The 25391-nt window shown below is 37.6% G+C and overlaps 1 protein-coding gene across 2 annotated transcripts; it reads left to right on the plus strand.

Annotated features, from left to right (window-relative positions):
- Positions 1-24949, plus strand: LOC101963135 (interleukin-7 receptor subunit alpha). 2 transcript variants are annotated; one of them, XM_078017393.1, is made up of 8 exons: positions 21-219; positions 4218-4374; positions 12610-12767; positions 16914-17071; positions 18793-18961; positions 19811-19904; positions 20965-21040; positions 21428-24949. In XM_078017393.1, the coding sequence occupies exons 1-8, from the start codon at positions 105-107 to the stop codon at positions 21929-21931; spliced, it is 1431 nt and encodes a 476-aa protein (XP_077873519.1). In that variant the 5' UTR covers positions 21-104; the 3' UTR covers positions 21932-24949. The 2 variants fall into 2 exon arrangements, with proteins under 2 accessions (XP_077873525.1, XP_077873519.1); XM_078017399.1 differs by lacking the exons at positions 19811-19904; positions 21428-24949 and having other exon boundaries at positions 1-219; positions 20965-21044.
- The last annotated feature ends 442 nt before the right edge of the window (positions 24950-25391 follow it).

Below are 25391 nucleotides of genomic sequence, written 5' to 3' on the forward strand. Positions count from 1 at the left end.
CTTTTATGCTGTGTTTATACTTCCCCCTGTCTGTGGTTAAGTAAGTATAGAGCTATGGACCTCTTCAACCTCTTTCTCTCTCATTCATTTGTACACACAGCCTCATGCTTCAGCTCTCTCCTCTCCTGTCTCTCAGAATGACAATTCTAAGTACAGCTCTTGGTACGGTTTTCTATTTACTTCAAGCCGTTTCTGGAGAAAGTGGCTATGCACAGAATGGTGAGTCATTTCTTACTTTTCTTTTTTTCTTTTTCTTTTTTTTTTTTTTAAGGATTTCTCATTATCTCTAGAGTATGCTTCAGGTTACCCAGTTCCCTGACAAACCTGAACTGGGCACTGGGTTGGTATGGAGCTCAAGAACTTGTTGTATCCTCTAACCATCAGTGTGGGAATGATACTGTGGGTGGCATATAAGGCTTCAGAATTGTTAAGAAGGAATGTGTTGAATCTCAAAACGCATATCTTAAATGTTGCTTGATGCGATGCCTCTGTTCCTAGAACACTGCTATAGATACTACAAGTAGGCTTGTTAAAATATCTCTTAGATGATTTTAATTTGTCAGGTTATTGAGCTGAATTTGTTTGGTTTTATTTTTTAAGAGTTTCCCAGAGCATAAACTTTCCTGAAATATAATATACAGAGACAATAGCTTTGTCTGCATTGACCAGTGCTTATCAACAACACCTCAGTGTCTAGAATGTAGTAGTCAACCAAAAACATGGGAACATTTCCTCAAAATACTTGGGCTTGACAGATTCATTTAGATTCTTAGTGAATAACATACAGATCTGAGTGTGTTGGCTCATTGAAATACACATAATTGCCTCCATGTTCAATAATTTAATCATATGGAATAATTTCCTTTGCAATGTCAAAAGTGCTCAACACCTACAAACGGACTCTGGCTTCTTAATAAATACATTGTAATTACAACAAAACTATAGATGGAATTGTCCAGCAACAGCAGGGAACACCCAGGAACTTGGGCCACCAAATTTTTTTCCCAATTAAATTCTTTCACTTTAAGACTTCAAAAAGTATGTTCTATAAGGAAAAGTATTTTCCTTAAAGACAATATCAACATATCAACCTAATGACTCAGATGTTTCTGGTCATGTTTCCTTAGTCATGCTTCCTTGGTTTAGCTATTTTGAGTCAATTTACTTAGTAATTATCAAGGATGGAAAACCCTTGCATTTTCTCATTAAGGGAAGAGTCACAGGGGTGACATTTTCACAGCGTGAGCAGTTATGAGGGATGATCATTAACCTACAGAGGACGTTCCCTCGGGTTTGCTCAGGGTCCAAGGAACACTGTGGAAACATTAAGAATTTACATGAAGACTTTGATGCAATATATTCCACTATTACATCTACATCTATGAAATTAGAAATGATTGTGGTCTAAAGTGCAAGCCTTAAATCTCTTCCTGGTGGCCATCCGTTTTCACAAAGAAATAAAAAAATCTAACCTAAAGCTGAATTTTCACTTCAACTTCTTAATTTCAGATTTTTTTAGATCTGTAACCATCCACCTACATAATCATATCAAAATATCTGCCATTTTGAAATGTAAAGAATTCACAAAATAATGAGCTGTTCTTTCTTGAAAGACAAGTTAGTTTTCTGATAACCACAAGGATGATCAAGATACAAAAGGATACTTTTAAAAGTCCAAACCATTTAAATTGTTAATCAGCTACTTTCACTTAGTAGGAAGAAGTCTACAAGTTTCACTACCTTGCCTATAATACATAGTACAAAAAAAATTAACTTTTAATGCTTAGAACATATTAATTTATATCCTTAGATACTTAAATATTTATGTTTTAGTAATATTAATATTTGAGCATTAAAGGAATATTAGATTAATTCCTTCTATTAAAGTTCTGTGTAATTTCAAAACCATAATGATAACACCACTACATGTTTTTTCAAAAGAATTTTCCAAAAGTTTTATGTATATTTTTAGAATCAGAATTCCAATTATTGTTCTCCAAAAATATAACACTGGCACAATTAACTCTTAATGAGTGATTACAGTGTTCTGATCCATTCAGTGACTCCTACAGCATATCTGTACAGTGAGGCTCTGGGAGATTGTGTGACCTGACAGAGACCACAGGTACACAGACTAGACAGAGTTAAAATCACATCTGTGCATCAATGACATCAAAAGTTTTAGCTTTTATGTACACTGCTTTAACCTAAGAATTTAAAAATTCCTATCAAGAACATTCTCTCTGCAAAATACCATGCAATTTTACAAGTCATTGAAGGGGATGTTTTGTTGTGGTGGTGGTGGTGGTTACAAAGCAATCCCACCCAATTACATAGCCAATGAGTTCTGTCTTAAAACATAGTCACTTTAAGTGAAGGAAAACAAAGCAATCCCACCCAATTAAATAGCCAATGAGTTCTGTCTTAAAACATAGTCACTTTAAGTGAAGGAAAAACTGTAAACTGTAAGTGCAGTGATATGTATATTGTGGGTATATTATATGATAAACCTCCCTTTGTCAGACTGGATGTGTGAGGTCAGTGGAAGTCCTGACTAGTACCTGTCAGCTACCCGTGTATGCTCTCTCTGGCTTATCTTGTATATTGAAAAATTAGGAACTAATCTGACCCCAGGATGTCTGAATCCAAACAGTGACATATGTTCAATTGTATAGAAATAGTGGAAGGACCAAAGAGAAAAGATCAAGACAGTGTGAAAACTGCCTATAAAAGTAGGTTCAAACCACCCAGAGCCATTTTATGTAGAAAGGGGCCAGCTCTCAGGGAGGGGAGATGGACATCTGTGAAATTAGAAATGATGGCGCTCTGGAATGCAAGCCCTAAATGGTGACCCACATCACTGCTTAGCACTGCATCAGGAGGAGGACTATGGTCTGATGATGTAGGACCCTTGCTGTTGTTAGAATGGTGAACTGGACAGACTCTGGGGATGGTCAGAAAGGTAGATGCCTGGGGTGGTGAGCAGTACCCACAGCTCTTGTCTAGCTGGCTGTTGGCGACTGGTCTCTTGGCCTGAACAGACTGTCACTCACCTGATTGGTCCATTCATAGCCAGATGGTTAACTTTCCTCACAGAGCTACTGGGTTATTTAAGTAGAGAGGGTACAGTTTGATCAGCCCGTGACCTCTCACACTCTACCGAGGCTCGATTTTGGTAGACTCTGTACAGATTTTAAAGCCATAGAGGCATCAAATTTCTAGCACAATTAAAGTAAAATACCTCAGCCATAGACTCACACTTGGTCACTCTGGGAATGGCTCTGATAACTCTGGATTTCCTCAGGTCTTACCGCGAGTATACTTTGTGGTAGAGTTCTCTAGCCTCACTTTTCTATTAAATATTGTGAAATATGCATACAAAGTATCTATTGAGTCCTAGGGTCCAAGAGCTAGCTTAGGACATCAGCTCTCTGACACACTGTGCTTTCCAAAAGGAGCTACAGGAAAAAAAAAAAAAATCCTTTGGTTCCCACCTCTCTTGCAGAATTTTGCAAATATCTCCAAGAAACACTATGAATAAAAAAAAATTATCTATAAGAGAAAAAGTAATACTTAGAGCAGTTACAGAATCTAATTTTCTAGTCACGTTTGCATTGTTCAGTGGGTTAAGACAAACTGCCTTAAATTGTCTTACAATGCAGATGCCAATACTACCTTTAGTTGGGATGCCTTTTGGTGCAAGAAAAAGAAATCCTTTAAAAGAGTGAACTTCTAACCATGAGATAGCCTTCATCTTTTCATTTCAAAAAAAAATTCTTGGGAGAAAATAAATGAAGATAGTAATAAATTCAAAGTTAGATTAAGAAACACATGAATGGTGGTAGTATAGTATCTCTTTTTGACAACTTTTTCAATGTAACAAATATAAGATATACTAGTTAAAATAAAAGAAATAGTCTGTTCACTGCATCCTAGTCTTATGATACACTGATTCCATGATTGAAATATTTAGAAATATTTGGAAGTCATTAACTGTAAGGAATTTTTTTTCATAGAAAACTCTGCATATTGGATTTTCATTTCTGTTTTGAAATTTTTATCTTGTTTTTGCCTTTGGAATTTCCTTCTTTAGAAAAAAAATCCTATCACTCCTTCATGTTTCCCACAAAAGTCTGTCATTTTACTAAGGTCATACCGTATATTAAGAGGATGCATTTATTGGCCTCATTAACAGCTGCATAATTGTCCCTCCCCAGGAGATGTGGAAGATGCAGAGACAGATGACTGCTCATGGTATAGTCAGTTGTCATTCTCATGCTATAGTCAGTTGGAAGTGGATGGACCCCTGCATTCGCTAACCTGTGCTTTTGACAACCCACACATCAACAGCACCAATTTGAACTTTGAAATATGGTGAGAAACCTGGTTTCTATAGTGCTTAGAAAAAAAATTCCTCTCTCTTTCCATGGGTTCTTTTCATTCCTTGAAAAACATAGAATGTCGCACCATTTGTCATCAAATATTAAAGTCTAAGGAATTTCCAAAAGCCTCCTCAAATGCCTTCCTTTCCTGATAGAGTGAAGCAAAGCAGTGCTTACTGTTCATGTGTCAGGTTCCAAGAAAACAGGAAATGATGCTGTGGATCTTGCAGATTCCTTATTCCTCCAAACTCCACACCAGAACTTAAATCCTGCTTCCTCTAGAATATTGCCTTCAAAAAAAAAAAAAAAAAACTATTTGCCCAATATGAAGCAGTCTACTATCTCTTCAAGTTGCTTTCTGCAGTGAAATTGCCTGCTGTCTAATCCCAATACCAGTGCTCACTAACTTTTTGACCTGGAACAAGTTATATAACTTATGTAAGCCTCAGTTTCCTCACCCAAAAAATTAAGGTAACCAATCTCATAGGAAGGTGGGGGTGATTAAACAGTCTAACACACAGAAAACCTTCAGAGTGATCACCCAGTATGAGTGATGGATTAGAAATTAAATCATAATTCTGTGAATGTACACTTAAAACTTTCACCCTCTTGACACAGTTTGACTTCAGATGGTTTACTCAATGTAAATTTTGCCAAAATCCATAGGAATAACTTTGGTTTTTGGGATTCAAAAGGCTTCAGTTTGAAAGTAGGAAAGGAGCCCAGGGAACTTAATCTTCTTCCTCCCCCAAAAGTCATCTCCTAAGTTTGAGTGTTACTAACTCTGTGACTTGAAAACAAAGCAAACAAACAAAAAAAACCTCTAATGTGAAACTCTGACTTGTAGCTAATTCCAAATTCATATCACATGACCTAGTTTTTAGCTTCCTAGTGAGGAAAGTAATTCAAGATTCATCAGTAGTAAAGGAGAGTTTTTAAATGTATAGACTCAACTGACCAAATTACATTATTATATTGTGTACATATACAAATTTGTAATGACAAACTACACTACTATGCATTATTATGTTGCATTAATTAAAAATACTTTTGTTTAAATAAAAAGCCCCCCAGCATAAAAAAAATACATACTTGAGGCCATCTCTTACCATATATACAGTCAAGTTAAACTCTGAAATTCATCTTACTTTAATTTATGTGTACTTCGTGAATCTATTTAAGAAATCAGTGGATAAATGTGGTCACAGACTTAGAAAACCTTGCAGTGTTCTCAGTCTGCTCTTATTAGTTCACTGCTAAAATACTCTACAGAGAGAGAGTAAGAACCTACAAAGTCCAGTATCTGTGCCACAACTAGACTATGGTTAAACAGCCAAACTGTTTTTTCAAATGATATGCTCATTTTTATGGGCAAAACTCTACCACAGAGGTTTAACTTTCAGTGCTCCAACCAGTTACTTGGTGGACTGCTGTGAACACCTGGATTTCTCTTAACCACTCCAGGCTGACCATCCTATCCACTTTCACTCAGTGTCTGAACACTTCCTTGCCCTCTTAAGCAAACCTGACCACTGCCCTCAATAAGTCTCTTGATTTTGCCTGTCCACAGCCTGCATTTGGCTTTTCCAGCTGAACTCAGGTATTGAGGTTGGGAAGGGATTGTGTTAAGACATGAATGGGAAACAGTAAATAATACAAACTCCTAAGTAAACAAAGTAGTGCTAAGTGAGAAGCCAATTTTTTAACAAGTATCTACACCTGAAGCTATAGATTAGTGCACCTCTAAAGTTAAGTGGAGGCATTGAGAATCAGGTAAACAGAGTGGTGGATTGTGGGTCAAGCTAAGTTTATGTTCCACAATTAAACTATTTTTTTGCAGCATTTTTTTCAGTTAATATAATTTATTAAAAAGAAATTGGTATTTACTGACAATGGTACATGCTGATATTCTTATACCTGTGGAATTGTTGGTAGATGCCAGGTGCCATCTTTCAGAAGGCAATGGGTCTAGCACCTGCCCTGGGTGTGGCCACTACTTTCCTAGACTGAGAAACAGATTGACTTACTGTTCAGTGATCTGATCTCAGGCATGGGCTTGGATTAACCAAGCTCACAGTGCCTCAGTACCAGCATGGCAATTGACTAGTTCACATTGACAGATGCAACTCTCATAAAGATCTAAAGAGTCATACAGGGCTCAGAACCTATAGGAGTTGGTATTGGGGTAGAGGTTAAAGGATTACTAGGCCCAGTATGTGGTAAATCAATATATATCTACTTTTACTGGCATGAAGAAGCAGGTAGATCCTGAAAAGGTTTCTAGTCACTCTAGCCTGATCTCTGGTGACTGAGTGGGAAAGCAGAGGCTCTAGATAGTGGTGCCTAGGACAGAATCCCAACAGCAACACTGAACTAGCTGTGTGACAGGTGCCACTTAGGCTCTCTCATGAATATGTCCTTGCATGGGGATAAGGACTGAGTGTCTGCCACATGGCAGGTGTCTGTAAGTGGTGCTTAATTCTTTGAATGTGGTTCTATTTTTAGTAAAGATATGATTAAAAGGTTGTTCACATAGAAATAGATATAGAATTTATTGATTTAGGACTAGTGGTATTTGGTTTATGTCTCCTTGCAATTCTTTTTTTTTTGTTTTGTTTTGTTAATGGGGCATTTAATCTCAGTCCTGAAGTAGGAGTCCTTCTCTCATTGACATTACCAGACCAAACTCCATAATAGTTTTTCTTTGGACCCCCACACTTTCCTGTGTGCATAATTTTCACAGTCTGCTCTCCCTAAGTGATTTTACTTTTCTTTATTTCCAGATTCTCAGGGCACAATAATCACTCCAAAACACCGCCTACAAATACCACTTCAAATATATCACTGTTTGTTCTCATCAATTACCGTCACAGTGGCAGGCTACACCCTGATCATCTACAGTTTAACTATTGATATCTGTCAAGGATTGTTAATTTAGACATCTGTAAAATAAGTTATACTAACAAAATTGCTTAATGTTTTTGAACTAGATTCTGTCTTTTAGAGCCATTTGAGGAATGAAAGCTACAGGTTTTGTTTGGGTTTGGTTTTAATTTCTTTTTTTCAATATTTGCATGCAAATATCTGTTAGTATCAACAGAAGAAATGCATCACCTGTACTGAACTATGCAATTTTGAAGGAGTTATAGAATTATGGTGGTGAGGTGAAAAAAATCAGATCACATGATCTCCAGCATTCTCTCCTTGCTTTCAGAACAAGAAAATTTGTACTAGTGGATTAGGGTTGACGTTCCCTTGGAAGGCCCTAGAGGATCAATTTCACCAGTCTATAGGGCTACTTTGGTACCTGTTATATTCTTTCTTCCCAAAACCCTACCCCCCAAATACCCTAGAATAGTTCTGTTCAACAGAAATATAATGCACTGTGGAAATCTGTGAGCCACATCAGTAATTTAACATTTTTGTAACCACATTTATAAAAAGGAAAAGGAAATAGGTAAAATATTAATTTTAACAATATGTTTTATTGAGCTCAGTATATTTGAAATGCTGTGGTTTCAACATTTAATCAATATGAACAAATATTAGTGAGATATTCTACATTCTCTTTTAAACTCGATATTCAAAATCTGGTATATAGTTCATACTCAGATCTCATGGTAATTTGAACCAACCATACTTCAAGTGTTGAAGAGCCACACATGGGGCAGTGATTAGTGTGCTGAATTAGAATATAGTTCTCTCCTGAAGTAGGAGTCCTTCTCTCATTTACTTTACCAGATTGGACTGTATAATCATTTTTCTTTGGACCCCCACTCTTTCCTGTGTGCATAATTTTCACAGTCAGATCACTCTAAATCTTAACTCAAGCAACACATCAAGTAAATTGCTTTAACAATCAAGTAAATTGTTTTAATGCTGGACATGGTGGTGCATGCCTGTAATCTGTGAGACACAGAAGACTGAAGCAGCAGGATCCCAAGTTCAAGACCAGCCTCAGCTATTTAGTGAGACTCAGGGAATTTACCAAGATGCTGTCTTAAATTAGAAAATGAAAGGGCTGGGGATTAACTCAGTAGTACAGTTCCCTGGGCTCAATCCCCAGTACCTCCCCCAAAAATATGACAAGTAAATTGTTTCTATTGAGTTAGACTGGATTGCATTGAGGAGGACTACTCACAGAGAAACCATTTCCTTCAATCACCTGAATTGAAGGTCAACATCACTAAACACACTGCCTCTTCTAATCTGCTGGGTTTATTTTACCTCTCAGCAGGACTTTCCTTCTAAAGTAAAACTGAAAACAAAAATAGAACAAATATGGATGATTCAGAGCACATCATTCAAACTTACTAAAAAATCTGTGGTAATCAGAACAATGTACTACTAACACAGAGACAGATAAATTGATCAAGAGGAAGAACAGAGAGTTTAAAATAGAATCCTACGCTCAAGTATAAGGTCCTTCTCTCATTTACTTTACCAATAAGGCCCTGGGTTTGATTCTCAGCATGATATATTAATTAATTAATTAATTAATTAATTAATTAAAAACCCATTAGGCCCTGGGTTGATTCTCAGCATGATAAATAAATAAATAAATAAATAAATAAATAAATAAATAAATAAATAAATAAATAAATAAATAAAATAAAGGTCCATTGGCAACTGAAAAAAAAGAAATTTTCAAAATTGTCTTAGATAATTTTCTGTTGTCTGTGTAAATTGTTTCCACATTTGCCTACTTTTAACATCTCTGTGGGACAACTTCCAACTTCAGGAGTTCAGGCCCACTAAAAGTTTGCTCAGCCTCACAAGACAGTCATGTGGTTGTCCTTTGTTGCCCATTGCCCATGGATCTTGTTCTCTGAAAAGTGGCAGTGAGCTAAGAATACCATTTTGGATTCTTCCTAAATTCTGAAAATTCCAGAAACCTGCTACAGATTTAGGATCTTGAAGTATATAAGTTGATTTTTGGTACACATATCTATTGTGAAATAATCACCACTATTAAGCTAATTAATATATCTGTAATGTCTCATTGTTACCACTCTTTTCTTTTATCTGTATATTCTGGGTATAATTCTTTTGTCAGATATATGAATTGCAACTATTTTCTGCTAGCTTGAAGCTTGTTGTTCCATTTTTTTTTCTTTCTTATGTGTGTGGTTATGGCAATTGAACCCAGGAATACTTTATCACTTAGCTACATCCTCAGACCTTTTCTTTCTTTCCTTTTTTTTTTTTTGAGACAGGATCTCACTCTGCTATCAGGCTGACCTGAACCATGTGACCCACCTGTCAGCCTCCTATGTCACTATGATTACAGGTGTTCCCCACCCCGCCCTGCTTCTTTTCATCTTTTTAATTGTGTATTTTAGTAAGCAAAAGCTTTTTATTTTGATGAAGTTTATAATATCTTTCTCTTTTCTGTTTAATGCTTTTTTTCTGTCCTCACTACTCCCCATATTGGAAAGTTATTTTCTTTGGTTTTCTTCTAAATATTTCTCAGTTTTAGCCTTCACCTGTAGATATATCATTTGTATATAATTGTGTGGAAGTAAGGTTCATATTTTCCATAAATTTACTTGGCTATTTCAGGGCAATTTGCTGAAAAGCTTTTCCCTTCTCCCACTGAATTTGTTGGGTTTCTGTATTTAAGATCAGTAAACCTTATATTTGAGCATAGGATTCTATTTTAAACTCTCTGTTCTTTCTACTGATCAATTTATCTGTCTTTGTGTCAGTAGTACATTTTTCTGATTACCACAGATTTTTTTAGTAAGTTTGAATGAAGTGCTCTGAATCATCCATATTTGCTCTATTTTGTTTTCAGTTTTACTTTGGCTATTCTAGATTCTGGTATTTCCACATAAGTTTTAGAATCAACTTATTAATATTTTAAAATTCTTTCTAAGATTTTCATTACTACCATATAGACCAATTTAGGGAAAATTCTATTTTATCAGTTTTGAATTTACTAACCCATCAGCATACCTCTCCATTTATTATGTTTCCTGTAATATTTCTCAGCCATGTTTTGTATTCCCATGCAAAACCTTGAACAACTTTTATAAATTTTTTTCTAAGTATTTTATGATTTCATTGCTATTATAAATGGAACTGTCACCTTGAACTTCATTTTCCAATATTTCATTCTAACCTACAGAAAGAGAATCAATTTTTGTCTAATGAATTTATTAGTTCTCATAGGTATATTGGAAGTAGTTTATAGTTTTAAATGTGAACAAATATACTTTTTGCAAATTAAAGAAGTTTTTTTTTTCTTTTTAATCAGGATTCTTTTTGTTTGATTCTCTTGTCTTATGAACCGGCTCAAACCCAGTTCATAAGTTCTACTATTAAATAGAAATGTAGAAAGGGCCAGTCATGGTGGAACATGCCTGTAATCCCAGTGGCTAGGGAGGCTGTGGCAAGAGGATTGAGAGTTCAAAGCCAGCCTCAGCAAAAGTGAGGAACTAAACAACTCAGTGAGACCCTGTCTCTAAATAAATTACAAAATAGGGCTGGGGATGTGGCTCAGTGGTAGAGTGCCCCTGAGTTCAAAGTTCTATTCCCAGTACCAAACCGCCCCCCAAAAAAAAGCAAAAAAGAAAGAAAGAAAGAAAGAGTGAGTTTCCTTATCTCTGGTCCTGATATAAGGAAAATAATTAATGTTCACAATTTCTCCAAGCTATGAACTATAGATTTTTTTTTTGTAAATGCCCTTTAAACTATAGTTTTTTGTTGTTTTTTTTTTGAGGAAGTGACTTTCGAACTATAGATTTTTTTTTCTTTTTGTAAATGCCCTTACAGTTGAGGAAGTGACCTTCAATTCCTTGGTGGCTGAGAGTTTTGTCATGAATGGATGTATAATTTTTTCAAGTATACTTTCTTCATCTATTGAAAATGAACAGACTATTTTTGTCTTTTGCTCTATTAATATGGCAAGCTATATTATTGATTCTCTGTGAATATTGAACCTATTTTGGTTTCCTGGGACTCACCCTTACTTGACCATAATTTGTAAACATCAATATGTTAATATTTTCTTGAAGAATTTTGCATATACATTTTTAAGGTATATTTCTCTATAGATTTCTCTTTTGTTTAATATTTTTGACAGGTTTTGATACCATGGTTAAGCTATCTTTATAAAATAAGTTGATTTTTAAAAATTGCCTTAAACAGGACTGGGGTTGTAGTTCAGTGGTAGAGCGTTTAGCATGTGTGAGGCCCTGGGTTTGATTCTCAGCATGATATACCTATAAACTGAAGCTGAAACACACCTATAAATAAATTACATATAAATAAATTAATTAAATAAAGGTCTGTTGGCAACTAAAAAAAAGAAATTTTTATAATTGCCTTACATAATTTTCTGTTGTCTGTTGTAAATTGTTTCCACAATTTGCCTACTTTTAACAGACAAGAAGAACATCTCTATTTCCTGGAAAAATATTTGAAACACTGGCACTATTTCTTTCTCATACACTTGATCTGTCTACAAACAAAGCACAGGCGGTTTTTTTAGTAGGGAAGTTTATTGGTAATGAGCATAATTTATTTAAAAAACTAGAACTATTCAGATTAGTTTCTATGTGGATCAGTTTTACTAGCTTGTATTTATAAGAATTTTTACTAGACCAAAGTTACTACATGTATTGACATAAATTTTAAAATTTCCTGTTTATAATTCACAGCCTATTGTGATAGTTCCTGTTCATTCCAGATATTGGTCATTTATACCTTTGTTTTTTGTTCCTGATCTGTTTTGTTTAGGGGTTTATCAACCAAAATTACCTACAAAAATCACTTCAGTTAACCATTAAGTGTATGTGGTTTTACGTATATAACTCTTGAGACTGTTGTAGCATTTCCTTTAACTTCCCCTGTGTTCGCCCACTTGGTCAAAGTCTCTCATCCATTACTTCTATTATTTCTGGAGGACATCAAAAAAAAAAAGTATTTTCATTCCTGCCTCAACAAAGTGTGTGTTTTTCAAAAAATATAGGACTTTCCTTTACCTTCCATGAGCCTGATTGAAGTATTTCAGGTACATCCTCATCTAATGTCTAAGTAAATCATTGAGAATAAGGGCTGCAGGAAATCCACTTCAATTTAGTTTATTCTTTTTCTCTCTTGAGTGTGCACTCACCCACCCACATCTCTATGAAGAGGGAAGCTGAAACATACCTATAATATTATTCTCTTTGATACACAATTCCTAGCTAAATTAACACAGATTGCCTTTTTGTTTCCACAGTGGTTCCCTTCTGGGGGTAAATTGCCTCAATTTGAATAAACTACAAAACATATACTTTATCAAGACAAAAACGTTTTCACTTATTGGAGACAGCACTATATGTGTGAAGCTTGGAGGAAAGAATTTAACTTGCCAACAAGTGAATGTAGTCAAAATAGGTAAGCAGCTATATAAGGGAATATGGTTGTCCTTGGTGAGATACCTGTAGACACTGGTTTGATCTTCCTGTGTGTTTAAAGTAGGGCAATTGTGGAGACAATTTATAATTGACAATAGCAAATTCTTTAAGGCAACTTTTTAAATAAATGAAAAATTTGACACTTATACAAATCACTTCTATTTGAGAATTCGGTGGATCTTCAAGCTGAGCCATGAAATGGTGTTTAACTCCCAGAGACTGAGGGAAGAGTAAAATCAATATGTTGCATCTAACTGTAGCTGAGCCTCCTGTTTTTCATTCACATATGTCCTTCCCTTCTTCATCTTGTTTTCTCCTGACTTCCTTCTCTTATTATCCCTATATTCACTTCATATTCTTAGTGTGTTTTGTTAATTATACATGTATTTTTACAAGTAAATATATATTCAATATTAGTATAGTTCGCCAATGGAAGAGAATAAATAAGGAGATAGATAAATAGATGGATGGATTGATAGATAGATAGAGAATTGGATGATAGGAGACAGATTAATTTTAAGAAGTTGGCTTATGTGATTGTGGAAGGCGGTAAGTATGAAACTCTAAAGGCTAAACCAGAAGACTGGGAAATCACACAAAGGGCAGATGTTACAGAATAGAGTAAAAATTCTGCAGGGCATAAAACTCAATCAGATTTTCTTCTATATTGTTTTCTTGAAACAAACTTGCTCCTTTTTTAAGAAACCTCCTTGTTTGTTCTTAAGGCCTTCTACTGATTGAATGATCCCTATCACATTATGGAAAGTAATCTGCATCACTCAAATCAGGTCTTTCAAAAGACAATTTTACTTGGTATTTGATCACCTAGCCAAAGTGATGTGAGAAATATCACAACTTCATAAAAGACTTAATGAGGAGGGAAGCAAGGGAAATCTGATTTGACATAGAATATATATATTACAATTTGCTAAAAATAAATGATTTGAGTAAAGTTGCAATTTGAATTGCTGCAGTGGAAATTAACTGATATAAATATATATATATATATATGTGTGTGTGTGTGTGTGTGTGTGTGTGTGTATACACACACACACATTTATATTGGCTAAAAAAACATGTATATGGGTAAAAATGTTTAAAATTATTGAAGAGAAATAGAATTTAAATGCTATAGTTTTTTATTTCCCTCTCCTCAGACACCTTTCACCACCAAAGGCAAATCAATGGTAAGAAAGCAATGTTCATTAGAGATAAGAAAGAGTGAGAAACCTAGCTCAGATTTGTTTCAGTCAGGTGGAAAAATAAAGATTAAAAGCAGAGGTTCCATGTGTGAGCAATTATCTTGGGGGTGGGAGTAAATATGGTGAAAAGGAAACATTAGTAGATGGTTGTGCTGTTGTCCAGACAGTAACATTGGCACATCAGTGTGAGCACTCTCTAAGGTGAGGATACCAATAGGCCATCTCTGAGTTAGGCATAAGCCAGCTGGGTTTTGGTCATTTGGAGACCAGACTCAAATGGATGGATATTCACTTGGTGCAGTGCACAATGGCGCCATATTTAAAGGCTCACCATTTACATCCCAAATGTGAATTACCATCTTTGAAAGTGGACAGAAAAGACAGAGATTCTTGGTCTTCTGACAGAGGGCTCAACACCAGGGGAGAGCTCATTCTTACACAAAGCCATGTCAGCACCCAAGTCCCTGCAAGCACATAAAGGCTCACAGCACACCCACATTCAGATCCAAATCTCATGTGCTCAATGCCAAAGAGTGCCACATTCAGCACAGCCCCAACAGCAGACTGCACACCTGACAATTCTCATCTGAGGAGGAATGAGAAGTATGGTGGTACACAGCTGATAACACAGGATCCTGAGAAAGGGGTGATGTGTCTTTCTTGGGGCTTTGGAAAGTGCTCCTGGGCAAGCAGGAAGGGAAATCCTGCAGACTTACATCTTCTCCTAGCTCCTACTGTGACATTTCAGTTTAACTAAATTTAAACTGAATGCTCCTAATTATGCCCCAGAGCCAAAGAACCTCTGTAACCACCAGCTGCCTCTCTTACATCCTTTCCTTTAGGTGCCCCACACTAAATAAGTGACAGCATTCTGCCTCCCACTGTGCTTGGCAGCATAGATTGACATGTTCAGGTTGTACAAGAATATCTTAATTTTTTAGATGTTGCTTCAGGAATGAACGCCTTTTCCTTTTTGACCATAGATCCATTTTGGCTAAAGGCAAAGCTGTCTGGAGAACTCTGGACAAGGCAGAGTGAGATCACACAATGAGAAACCAAAGCTGAAGGAAGAGTGAGCCTAGGAAGCAGAAAGAACTGGACTCACATCTTATTCAACCACTCAACAGGGGGCAGAACTTAATTAGTCTCCCTGATGTTCAGTTTCTTCATAAGGACAGTGGTGCTAAGCAGCTAATGTTTGAAGACAGCATAGGCAAGTCCCTCAGCACTTAGTAGCTGTGCAATCAATATTCCTCTGTTCTTCCCTGAGCTGCTCCATTATGGTTCAGAGTCCTTGGGGGACAGTGACCAGCAGGGCCTTAGTCTCAGAAGCATTTGCTGAGAATGTGAATGAAGGCAGGTGTAAGAGGGTCACAGGGATCCTCTGTGGGGCTGTTTCTCTGCACACACTTTCTTTCCTCCTGACCCTCTCTAGGTCATCTTTGCTTTCACGGTATAGATGAGGGTAAAATATAAAGTACCCCTTCTACAAAGTCCCCAGGGTAAAGAATAAGCCATTTTTTTTTCAGTCCCTCTAAGGCCATGTCACCCCAGTACCACAAGTTAATAGAATATCTGGGGCAAACTCTACAAGTGTTTACTTGATTGGGCCAGGAGCCTGGCTTATCAAGACTGGCTCAGATAATGCCACAGTGGTCCACACATCCTCTCATTAACAAGAGGATCAGGTCATTCATGCAGGAGTAGTGGCCCCATCCTCAGAAAGCTGAATTCCCTGACTCTAATAAAGCAGAAACCAAGACATGGCAGTCTCACATCAAAGATGAGGAGGAGGTCCAATGCTGATGCTTTCCTGGGAAACCAATACTTTTCTCTGGACCTGTTCTGCCTGAAATCATCCCTATCTGCCTCCAGCAGCTAAACTTACACTGAATAAGTGAAAGCATTCTGCCTCCCACTGTGTGAGGCAGGCAGGCCAAAGGAAGAGCCCCAAGAGGAGCTCAGAGTTAATGCAGCTGAGGTTGACAAAGAAGAGCTTTGAGGCCACTCTGAAGTTACAAGCAAGGCCCAGCATGCAGACACTTCACTCTGTGTAGCCAAGATGAGGTGCAAGGTCCCAGCCATCTCCTAGTCTTACTGGAAGAATGAAAACTCAGAGTCTTGAGACTTCTTGCTAGAGGATATTTAGTAACACCTTCTTTGATATTCCAAAGGTAAAGAAAATACATTTTGTTATGAAATTTGCACTAGATGTAACAAATAAGACCCTAAACATATGATATATGACACCCTAAGTCTATTGTTTACTCACATCAAAGGCAAAATTATATTCCTAACTTGTGAAGAGTGCTCCTTTAAGCAATAATTAGGGCTTCCCACATCCTGTAGCTACATCATTGAACATACACATGCAGATGAAGGAAGAGGAGTGCACTCAGGGAATCACACAGGGGAGCGTGAGAGTGTTTCTGTACCAGGATTGGAGCTGGTGCAGTCACTTTCACTCATCATTCAGGTCATACCCTGCTACAAGGGCAGCTGGGAGATAGATTCTGGACTTGAGCCCAGGAAAAAGAAGTGATGGCTTTAATTTGTTAGGTGCTTACTGAGCCACATATGGTCAGAATGATTTTCAGTGTAGGTGGATATTTCATAGGATCGTGGCTGGATGTGATGGTGCACACTTGAAAATCAGCACCTGAGGAGGCTAAGGCAGGATGATGGAAGTTCAAGGCCAGTCTCAGCAACACAAAGAGGCCCTAAGCAACTTAGTGAGACTCTGTCTCAAAATAAAAAATAAAAAGTGCTGGGGATGTGGCTCCATGGTATAGTTCTCCTGGGATCAATCCCTGGTTTTATATACATACATTATATATATATTTATATATTTATTTATTTATATATAAAATTCTTCTTTCCTTGATGACTTTATAGACAAACTTCATTTCTTTTTTCCTACTCAGTTAAACCTGAGGCTCCTTTTGACATAAAAGTCATCTATCGTGAGGAAGCCAATGACTTTGTGGTGACTTTTGATACATCACACTTGAAGAAGATGTATGTAAAACAATTAATGCATGACATAGCCTACCGCCAGGAAAAAGATAAAAAGGATTGGATGGTATGTAGATCAATCATGTTTCATAGTAAAAACTTCTAAATGTTATATAAGTTATTGTTGCAGAAGTACATTTGCTCCAGAAAGTCTTAATAATTTTGTTTTCAGAATGCACCCTTTACTTAAAGAAGCTCCCAATATTGAGCCAGCTTCGGACCCCAAGTGCATGCATCTTTCCCAGCTTGTCCTTCTCTTGCTCTGATTTTCCCCCTTACTCTATTTTTTGTCTTTATAACATTTCTAACTCAGTTAGATAGCCACATAAATGGAGACCAAACAGATCCTCACAATGCAAAGCCCTCAAAAAGTGCCATGCCTAGTACCACACTCTTAGGCAAAACACTCTTTGAATAGTTAGCAAGAAGATGTGACCGCCATTTGATCTGAGAATTTGGGGGAGCATGATGAGGTAAGGAGAAGAAGGGCAGATTCATCTCTGTTTTCTTTTTATTTTCAAGTCTGAGGTCTTATTCATTGAACTTAATATCTATTCTTTATTATCTGGATGGTTATTTAGTCTCTTTCTTCATGGTTTTCTGAGGTTGGACTAGCTGGCTGTAGTTGAAAGGAAGTGGAAGAAATGTAGAAGATTTTAGGTGTTAGGTTCATCTTAAAGCACTACCTAAGGATGCCTTCTCTTTCTGGGGACTGAAAGAATGCCTACTTACTGCCACTGCCCTCCTTGCTCAGGCCAGGACCACCCTTGTTTGTTTGCAGTATGCAAATAACATTGCACAAACATACTCCCTGCCAAACACTGGCTCCCTTCTTTTATTCACCCCATACACACATGGAGAGAGACTGAATGACATTCATCCTACTGTTTTCCATTATTCATCTAAAAATCGTACAAATGGAAAACAAATACTGTGGAGAAAGGAAGAATTTTGAATAATGCTTCCAAGACTATCAGTTTGCTCTCTGGGGATAAAAAATAAATCAGAAGTCTACCCTCCATCATACACTTATCTATGTAAACACACAATAATAAAAATTATAAGGCAATTTAAAACTTAAGATTATATTGCCACATCTACAGCTGATGGATCACTAAAATCTATATAAAGAGCTCTTATAAATCGTTAAGAGACAAATATCACCATAGAACAATGAATAAAAAATTTGAAAAAAAATGCGTATATAAGAAATATGTGAATTTAGTAAATATACAAAAACTAATCCAACATATGTAAATGTAAATAACAATGCAATACGATTTTCAATCAAATTTTTCCTTTCCTTTATTTTTCCTTCCTTAAGGATAATACAAAGTGTTGGGAATGCTATTGCCTCTGTTCTGATATTCAAGATGTAAAATCATCTTTCTGGAAGGAAATTATCTTGCTCACTAAACTATGCTGTCCTCTCCCCTTGCCACATGAAAGGGGAAAGAAAGAAAAAGAAGATACTGAATTGTGAGGAGGAACTGGGAGCCTGGGAAAGACCTACCTCTTCCCAAGCTTGGAGACATTACCACCTGTATAAAGACCTATTCTATCACTGTTCTCTTTGGCCGCTCATGCATCATTTATGAGCTCACAGCCTCTGTCCCTAATTCTGCTGCTGAGCCCTCTATGTATTTAAGCTCCTTAGTCTGACAAATAGGAGAGAACTCCAAGAGGGTGCCTGTGTGACTCAAGGAACTGAACTTGAAGTGATTTGAAAGATCTAGGCAACACTTCATTTTCCATCCTAAAAATATATTGGCACATTTTTCTCCTTAGCACGTGAATTTATCCAACACGAGGCTGACCCTCCTGCAGAGGAAACTGCAACCTGATGCAATGTATGAGATTAAAGTCCGATCCATCCCATATAGTGAATATTTTGAAGGCTTCTGGAGTGAATGGAGTCCAAGTTCCCGCTTCAGAACTCCAGCAGTCAACCGTGCAGGTGAGGATGGCTGTAGGAAGTCCTTGTCCCCTACAATGCTTTGTGTGTCAAAGTGTGGGAGAGAAAGTGAGATGGAGTTGCTGCAGATAACACCTTAGGACTCCCCCTGGAGGGTGTCCTTCCCCTTTTTTGCCCCTTCTATGAAGAATAAGGGAACAAGGGAACTGTGTCTTTAGTAGCTCAGTGCTGAGACAGCTTGTGTTGATGCTACTGCCTCAAGTGTTTGTGAGAGCTCCTGATATTTCTCAATAAAATCCCTACTTACCACCTCCCATTTATCACCTTTGGCTAGGATTCCAATGGTTGGTCTCTCTAAGATCCCTGTAGGGAAAACTTTCTCTAAGGCAGGTAGGCAGGACAGTTAAGCTGTCTCACTTCTCCTTTTCAGAATGTCCTTGGGATGTAGGAGATAATAATGACCAGAAGAGCCAGAGAACATGACTCAGGAAGGTGCTTGAAGCACCAACATAGACCTTCCATTTAGGAGGTTGGGGGAGGTATTCTACTAAACCAGCCCTCATCCTCACTCTGGAACTTGTTGCACCTGCAGGGTGAACATTCATCTCATCACTCTCTGCTTTGTCTTCTTCCTCTCGATGGTGGGCATCAGGCAAAGAGTGGTGGTACCTTTGATGCTCAATCACTTTTATATTTCAAGTGGCTCATGTTCTTGCCCTGGTCATCCAAGTCTGTGCCACATAAACCTGACACATCAATTTATTTACTAAAGAACCACTTACCAAAAAATAATAAATCATCCTGCAGTACTAAATAAACTCAAACCATCCTGAAAGTCTATCCCAATGCATGCTTACTAAATACTAACCCTTATCTATCCTTGTGTTTCAGGGGAAATGAATCCTGTTTTACTGATTATCAGCATTGTGAGTTTTATCTCGGTGGTTCTGTTGGTCATCTTAGCCTGTGTGTTATGGGAGAAAAGGTAACTTTCTTTAACTAATCAAGAGGGTGATTTTGTGGGATCCAAACAATCAGAGCTTGAGTGCCACTTATTATTGAGAAAACGGCAGAGGGGAAGCAGAAACTTCAGAAATCATAACACCCAGTATCCTCTCCCATTTACAGGTGATAGTAACTTTCCACGGTTGGTTTCCTAAAAGGCAAAAATACGTAAATAATCATAAGACAAACTCTCTTTCCAAAATAAGAATTCTTTAACCAGTATTTCCCAACCTTTTCCTCCAAGGTCTCCTAAGGAGCATTGAAGCCATCAACCCTGGCAATGCAGAATATTTGTGGCCCTTACTTTCCACACACAAATTCATGAGATTGTTATATTCTGCCTTATGAAAGAGCCATGGTATGGGGGCTGGGGTTGTGGCTCAGTGGTAGAGCGCTTGCCTAGCATGTGGGGGGCACTGGGTTCAATCCCCAGGACCACATAAAAACAAAAATAAATAAATGAATAAAGATATTGTGGCCATCTACAACTACTAAAAAAATAATTTAAAAAAAGAAAGAGCCATGGTTGTTTCATCATAAAAAATGATTTTTTTAAATATGCTTGAGTTCTTACTTAATGTTCTAGAAAGACATTCTCAATTTAGGAGCACATATCCTGGCATTACAAATATTCTGATTTGAAAAGCAGTACTTTAAAGCAATTTCCCAAAGTAACTGAGAATATATCCCCACTTCCACAAAATTTAGGAAAAAGAAATTACTGCTAGTAAAAAAAAATGGAATAAGATGGCAACATCTATATTGGGAATAAATGATCAGGTCAAATTTCATTCCTATAACTACATTGAAACTACTACCTCATTGTTAGCTTCATGATTCCTCCCTTCTAGGGCTCTTTTCCAGAGGTCTTTCATGGTCATGTCCTGTTCACAGAGTTTAATACTCTGTTCATGGTACTCAATATGTACAGCCTAATTATAAAACTACTCTTCTGATTCCTGGCTCAGAATAAGTAGAAAGGCCTATTGTGTCTTCTCCCTCTGCCATTCATTTCATATATCAGTGTCCTCTGATTGCAGGATTAAGCCCATTATATGGCCCACTCTCCCTGATCATAAGAAGACTCTGGAACAACTGTGTAAGAAACCAAAAAAGGTAAGTGCTTTTGGTGCTCAAAGAAGCACTCTGCTGGTGGCATTCCATAGTCAAGAATGATTTTCCAGGGAAAATAATATCTGAAACTCTACTTTTGGTCTTTAACACATCCCATAGGGTTCCTTATAAGATCCTATGTGTCTCCCAGGAGGTAGAAAACCAAAATGAACTATATGTCTTAGAATTTGTAAGGTTCTCAAGCTAGGGGGCACCACCAGTGGTCACTTCAATTCCTGAAGTGTCCCAGCATCTCCAGAATCAAAGGATCAACTGAGGAACATTTGGCAAACTCTTCAAAAATTCCTTTAGACATTTATTTCTCTGAACCAATCATTTGGTGGCACATCGCTCTGTGCCATTCTAATGCCTCTCTCTTTTTCTGTGCAGAATTTGAATGTGAGTTTCAATCCTGAAAACTTTTCGGATTGTCAGATTCATGAAGTGGATGGAATTCAGTCTAGAGATGAAGTGGAAGGCTTTCTGCAGAATACTCTTCCTCCACAGCTAGAGGAGTCTGAGCAGCAGGGCCTTGGTGGGGATGTGCATGGTCCCAACCAGCCCTCCAGGATTGCAGCCATTACCCCAGAAACTTTCAGAGGAGATTCATCCCTCAGATGCGTGGCTGGGAATGTCAGTGCATGTGCCACCCCATTACTCCCCTCCTCCAGGTCCCCAGACTGTAGAGAGGGTGGCAAGAATGAGCCTCCTGTATACCAGGGCTTGCTTCTTAGCCCTGGAACTACAAACAGCACCCTGCCTCCACCATTTCCTCTCCAATCAGAAGTTCTGACATTGAACCCAATTGCTCAGGCACAGCACATCCTCACTTCCCTAGGACCAAATCAAGAAGAAGCCTATGTCACCATGTCCAGTTTTTACCGAAACCAGTGAAGAGTAAAAACTCCAAGTCTGTCCCATTACACCTAACAATGGTTTCTGGGAGGGAGAGTCAAAGAGTTTCTACTCCTCCTCATAGCACAAAGAGAACAAAGTTGATTTAACCCCACTACATCATCCACAGAATTTTGAGACATCACTTTATGAACCAGATGATTCATAATATTCAACATGAGGCGACAACATTCTTCTTCTAACATGTTGATTTGGTCATTAGGTTTTCGATGACCCAATGAATTAACTATTTAAGGGGAAAAAAACAGGAAAGAAAAAAAAATAAGAATGAAGGAAAGGATGGAGAAGGGAAGGAGGCATGAAGGAAGGAAGGGAAGGATATTATATTATTGTTGATTATTATGCTACTATATATCCAATGCTGCACTCTGTGCCCTGCACATCTTGTCTCATTTCATCCTCACAATAATCCTGAGGTGGGTACAATTATTGTTATGATTATCCTCTTTTTTATAAATGGTAAAATCGAAAATGAAGGGATTAAGTAACTTGTCTAAGTTGCCCACTTGGTCAGGGGAGGAAGCCAAGGTCTGATGCAATCCCCCTGAGCCACAATCCTTTCTCTTAACTAGGGATTACCCTGTTCTTGGATGCACACCTCACTAATAGCTGGGGGATTATATGGTTTATTATCCAACATGGGTCACTTTTGAAAGGGAAAGGGGGAAATTATTAAATAATCACTCCAGAACAATAAGCATAAACTGGGACCATCCAGACAAACTTAGACCCATGATCACCTTCCTGTAAATGGCCCTGAGGAAGGACAGGGGGGAACAATGTGAACTATCATGGCTATCATTCCTGTCAAAACAAGGGGAAGAAGGCAAGAAAAAAAGGTGTCAAAATGCCCATTGGATTTTGTTTTTCTGAAAATGAGCTCAGGAAGGAATAGACTTGAAATCCAGAATTTCTATTGTTCATTATCAAGACCATGAACCTCTTTCTGCCCCACCCAACTCCAACTATCCAGGATGGCAGAAGAACCTATTGCTGGCCGTGGACAGTAGGACATTTTACCAATGAGTTGGGGAATGGCTCCCTTCTCTGTGTGTAGACCCTGCCCAGATTGTTCCCAGTTCTACAGCTCTGGATGTTGCCAAGACCTTTAGGGAGACGAGGCCCCCCGCTGAGGATGGAGAAGAACAGAATGTGAACATTTGACATCTGTTCCATTTCCTTTCTTGGTCTGGATAACTTTCTCACAACCAGCTCAAACCAAGTCAAGGAAGCTGAACAACGTCAGCAAACCCCTCTCCCACATGCCCCTGACCCTGTCTATGGAATCACACAAGGCAGAGGTAGCCCAGGGAAGTGAAGGACATGGGTTCAGGGTTTTGTTTAGGGTTTATAGTTGTTTGTGTTTTGAATTTTCTTTTTTTGTTCTGTTTGTATTTTGTTTAGGAAAACTAAGAGTTATTGTTTTTTTTTTTAATTTTTGTGTTTGTTCCATGCTGTCTGTGAAGGGGGTTTTAAGTTGTGGACTAATGAATCCTATCTATTGGCTTATTAACTGGCCTGACTATTGGCCTACTAATAATCAAACCATTTTATTCTTCTGATAACTGTTTTTCCCTTCTTTCCTCCACATTAGTAGGAATGACTACAGTATCATAAATACCATGACCATTTAGTTTTGTGTAGTGTTTCTGTGATTTTAAAAATACTTCTATAAGTGTTCCCTTTCATCTCCTTGACAAGCATTGATAGAAGGCCTGCTATGTGCTAACCAGAGTGTTAGGAACAGGAGCTCTGAGGACACATAAGAATGGGTCCCTGCCTCTAGGATGCAAAATTTAACAAAGGTTACAGCTTGTAAGCAAATGCTTATTTGCAAAATTCCAACACAGAGGCAGGTTGGAAGCACTCTGTTGAAGACAGAGAAAATGCTACCAAAATGACATAAATTTGCCTAGAGGGAAAGTAGAATCTGCCTGGTACATAAATAGCAAAAGACGTTTCCAACAGGTGGGCAGGTGATATGATATGTACATTTTGTAAACATGGAAGCTGAGCCTCAAAGAGGAGGCCACACAAAATCTTATGCCGACCTTGATCTCTAATATCCACAAAGGTTCTTTGAAGGATTTATTATCATCTTTGGCTTATGAGAAAACTGGGACACAAGACAAAGAGGACTAATAAATCTCTCAAACTTGCATGATGAGCTAGGACTAGGAATCATAATCTTGTATCCCTGATGTAAATAGACAGTCTTTTTCAGAAAGGAAAAGATAACGGTAGAAGATCATCAAAGTCCTTCTCCAGCTTTAAAACCCTCTGTTTCCGAGTTGTTTGGTATTTTGTTATAACTTGCATTTAGTGTGCCTCTCTGTAATTGAAGATATTGAAAATCCACGTATGATATAATCACAACTGCTGCTAATGCTTGATTATATATTCAGGACTATATAATGCTAGATTGCTGATTGGTTTTCCCCGATGCCCTCTTACATGTCATTAAGAAAGAAAAGCAAGTCAGAGGCAATGTATAAATCAGAAAGTCAACAGCCAGTTCCATATAGCATAAAAGGAAAAGGCAATTGGGAAATAGCCAAATTATTTGATCAAGCACAGATCCAGGATGCCCTGGATTGTTCAATCTATTTTCTAGCTTTTGTTTCTCTCTGTTCAGTATAGTTTCCATGGGAATTGGCTTCAGAAAAATCCAAGTATGGGCTATTTCAGATGTGTTGTGTGTACTTGTGTTTTCTTAGCTCTTCTGAAAGTGCTGCAAGACTTGGAACTAGTCAAGAAAATGGTGAGAATATATAATGGGGAGCCTGGAAATGATACCGTGAGATGGCATTTTTATCAGCTTAGTGGTGTTTCTTTAGGGTTATTAAAAATATCCATTATTCACTACAGCAAAGGTCTCTGATTAGTTTATTTTCACAGGCATTACTAACATTTTGTAGAACTGCTACGTCTATAAATGTAAGATGATGTAAGATGTGTGTTACCATCTCATATTTAATTAAATGCTATGGAACTCTTCCTGACTGTACTGTGTTCTGTGAAGACTGTAGATAGAGGAATACCCAAAATGGACCACAGGTCTCAAAGACACTGGAAACATCCTGTCATTTACTGTCATTTTACAGGTTTGGATTTCCAGAGAAATATTTTTTACATCAATTAATTGTCAACTCACAATTAATAGCAATTTGTTGGGGACTCACACTGGACTGTTCTACATACTGCTGGATCCTGAGGTTAGAGAGATGAAATGTGGCACAATTACATTTACATGCAAATTTACAATTACATGTGACATTTTTATATGTAAATGCAATTGGGTCCCACTTCATCTCTCACAATTACAGGGAACAAAAGATACATGGGACTGGTTACCATGTCATACCACTGCTTTAACACAAAATATCTGTCAGAATTCTTAGCTTTCAGCAATAGAAACCAAGCTGGGCTAATTGTGAGG

Source organism: Ictidomys tridecemlineatus, chromosome 1 (assembly GCF_052094955.1).
Source record: "Ictidomys tridecemlineatus isolate mIctTri1 chromosome 1, mIctTri1.hap1, whole genome shotgun sequence".
NCBI lineage: Eukaryota > Metazoa > Chordata > Mammalia > Rodentia > Sciuridae > Ictidomys > Ictidomys tridecemlineatus.

Excerpts from the sequence above, each read along its gene's own strand:
- LOC101963135 (XM_078017393.1), top strand. The coding sequence starts at position 105 with ATGCTTCAGCTCTCTCCTCTCCTGTCTCTCAGAATGACAATTCTAAGT. Across the intron at positions 17,072-18,792 it reads AAGATAAAAAGGATTGGATG|CACGTGAATTTATCCAACAC; the intron begins GTATGTAGATCA and ends TTTTCTCCTTAG. Across the intron at positions 21,041-21,427 it reads TGTGTAAGAAACCAAAAAAG|AATTTGAATGTGAGTTTCAA; the intron begins GTAAGTGCTTTT and ends TTTTCTGTGCAG.